This window comes from Phytophthora parasitica (genome assembly GCF_000247585.1).
Source record: "Phytophthora parasitica INRA-310 unplaced genomic scaffold supercont2.566, whole genome shotgun sequence".
NCBI lineage: Eukaryota > Oomycota > Peronosporomycetes > Peronosporales > Peronosporaceae > Phytophthora > Phytophthora nicotianae.
Window position 1 is genome coordinate 1 of NW_008649552.1, and position 2,587 is coordinate 2,587.

Here is a 2,587-nt window from a genome sequence, read left to right on the forward strand (position 1 = left end):
AAAACCCAATCAAATGCATATCCTGTGGCTCTCAGCCTATGTACTGAGGCCACTGTTAACTCTACGAGTCATGTACTGAGGGTTTGTTAACTCTTCGGGTACTCCGTACCCATGTGTGGAACACACCAGGTGTAAACCCGTGTAACCCCGTTACAGGTATCGTATCGGTATGGTTGAGGTTGTTGATTCTGCTTACGTACGCACGTGGAATAGAATTTGTTATCGGAGAAGTAGTGCCGACGGTGAAAAAGATAATTTTAAGAAAAAAAGTTTAGATCTATGGGTGATAGATACGTCCTTGTAGCTCGGGAAAAGACACGTAAACTGTGTTCTTTGTTAGCTGGGTGCGTCGGTGTAGTGGACTGAATTGCTAGCCTACGGTGTAGATAAAGGTCTGCGTCCAATCATGTCTGAACACGTGGTACCAGCGATGTCTGTGGAAATATATGCCGGTTTCGATGGATAGTGCTGATGAGACGTTCTTTAAAATGCGTCGAGTAGGCTCTGAGAGGAGATATAAGTCTCTGACAATATTTGCAAAAAGGGAGAGCAATATTACTTACATATCAAGTGTTAAATCACACACTACGCAGTAGATTAGAGTACTACGTAGTAGTGTATATTATTGCGTTTTAGTTCAAAATGTAACATACCTTTAACTAGGAGTGCGCATGTACTGGGATATGTGTGTACAGTATAAAACATGTGGCTGACTGAAGGCTATAAGCATATACAGGAGGATCTCGCAATAGGCGAGGGATTCGTAGAACATGAGGCGAGAATTCTGTTTGCCGCATCGTTCACTGCAAGACATGCTTCTCTGAATCGGGTTGTTACCGTTAGAATGAATGTACAACGCAGCGGAAACAAATTCCGCTGTTATCGGTCTGCTGCCGGTGAAGCCCATGATTCAGGCATTGATACTTGAACTCAATTTAAAACTTAGCTAATACGGACAGGATCTGCAGTCAGAAGAGCTATTACTCGCTTGGCATTGGATAGAATGACTGGATCTTCTGAGATTCAAAGGGGAAGTATTCCTCTTTTTCGACATGTCGAAGATGTTATTGTTTTTATCGGTCGACATCGTGCAGAAAAACAAGGAAATGCGTCCCTAGAGATGTGTGCCGTCAAAGCGCGTGAATCTGAGATGTATTGGATGCTGCATCTTGTGGATCAGGATATTATGCAAGGTGATGAGGACAAAGAAGTACTTGAGGTCCTCAAAAAGATACGTGACCGACACCAAGCTTGGTTTGCGGTCAAGCTGGCTGACAGGAAGAACAACGTCCCGTCGGTAAACATCAAAGGTGTAGCATACAGATTCGACAACGTATTCGCGCTATGTATGTTCGATGGAGGGCCTAAAGCTAGCTGTCGAGTTGGTACAGTAACTGCGACTATATTTGGCTTTATAAAAATAGGTAAACCACGGGATCCTTCCCACTTTCGAAATCTTTCTCAAAGTTGCTATCGCATCACTGCCACCACGATAGACGCAGGAGTCAATTCTAATGGTACGACGGAAACATTGTGACGAAGGATCTGCGCCCACGTACGTCTTAAAGCTAGTAGACACAGACAATACAGCACACCAGCCTCTGTTGAGCACTACAAATGTTCCAGACCCCAGTCGAGCATTTCCAAAGGTTCATGCAACTCCGCCACTTTAAGCGCACGTACAGAGACGATTTTGGAGGAGATATCGACAGCAGAGCTTAAGGAAGCCTGCACGGCGCTTAGTCTTAAACTACGCAGGGAGAAGAAAGGAAAGCGAAAATACGAAAGGCGACAGAAATTGGAGTCATACCGCCTATCGGACACAGAAACAACTGTTCGGCAAACTGCTACAAGGCCGCCGGAAACGAAAACCGACCGGTAGATTATTTTCGTTTATCCAAGAGCAGTCACTTCACAACATGCTCAGATCACCCCCACGTGCTAGCAACCATGGAAAAGGATATTGTTTTAGAGTTAAAAGAACCGTTGAAAGTACAACGCGAAATTGCGGCTGGAACTCGCGCTAAGACTGCTTCAGAATTAATGGAAGAACTGACGATTTTTCAAGCACTTCACTATGATCAACTTGCTGTCATGCAACATCGAATGGACGTGCTAGAGAAGGACCTAGCTTGAGCACGTACAAACACTCACGAACTTCAGGTCCAGCTAAAGCGTATGTAAGAGGAAAACAGCGACCTTCAGGAACAATCACACTGTTTCTATAGCCAAATCACTACCCACAACATCTCGACTAAACCCATTCCTGGGAAAAACCTGTCCAATTACAAGTATGCAACTTACTGGTTGGGTTTATGCGTACTATCCATTTGAGTCACCTCAGGGAAGTTGTCCAACATCGCACGCATTTGCCCGCTCGTAAAGGAAACCACACGAGTATCTCTACGTGCACGTTCGTGCACCGAAGAAACATACGCCGATGCCTCTCTGTTGAAGTCCGCAATCATCTCGGCTACGGCATTGTGGTGGAGTGGGATTCGCAAAATCGCGTTGCGATCCACTCAGACACACAGTGCCCTGGACTGCCGACTGACGGAGGGGGTACTCCGATAACCGTGGGGTTGCT

General features: G+C 45.5%; 1 protein-coding gene across 1 annotated transcript; it reads right to left on the reverse strand.

The window, feature by feature from the left end:
• Positions 1–2,304: 2,304 nt before the first annotated feature.
• PPTG_20402 (hypothetical protein) lies at positions 2,305–2,468 on the reverse strand (the record flags this gene model as incomplete). Its single annotated transcript, XM_008919195.1, has 1 exon — positions 2,305–2,468. A coding segment is annotated over one exon (162 nt), but the record flags the coding sequence as incomplete, so codon positions are not given.
• Positions 2,469–2,587: the final 119 nt, after the last annotated feature.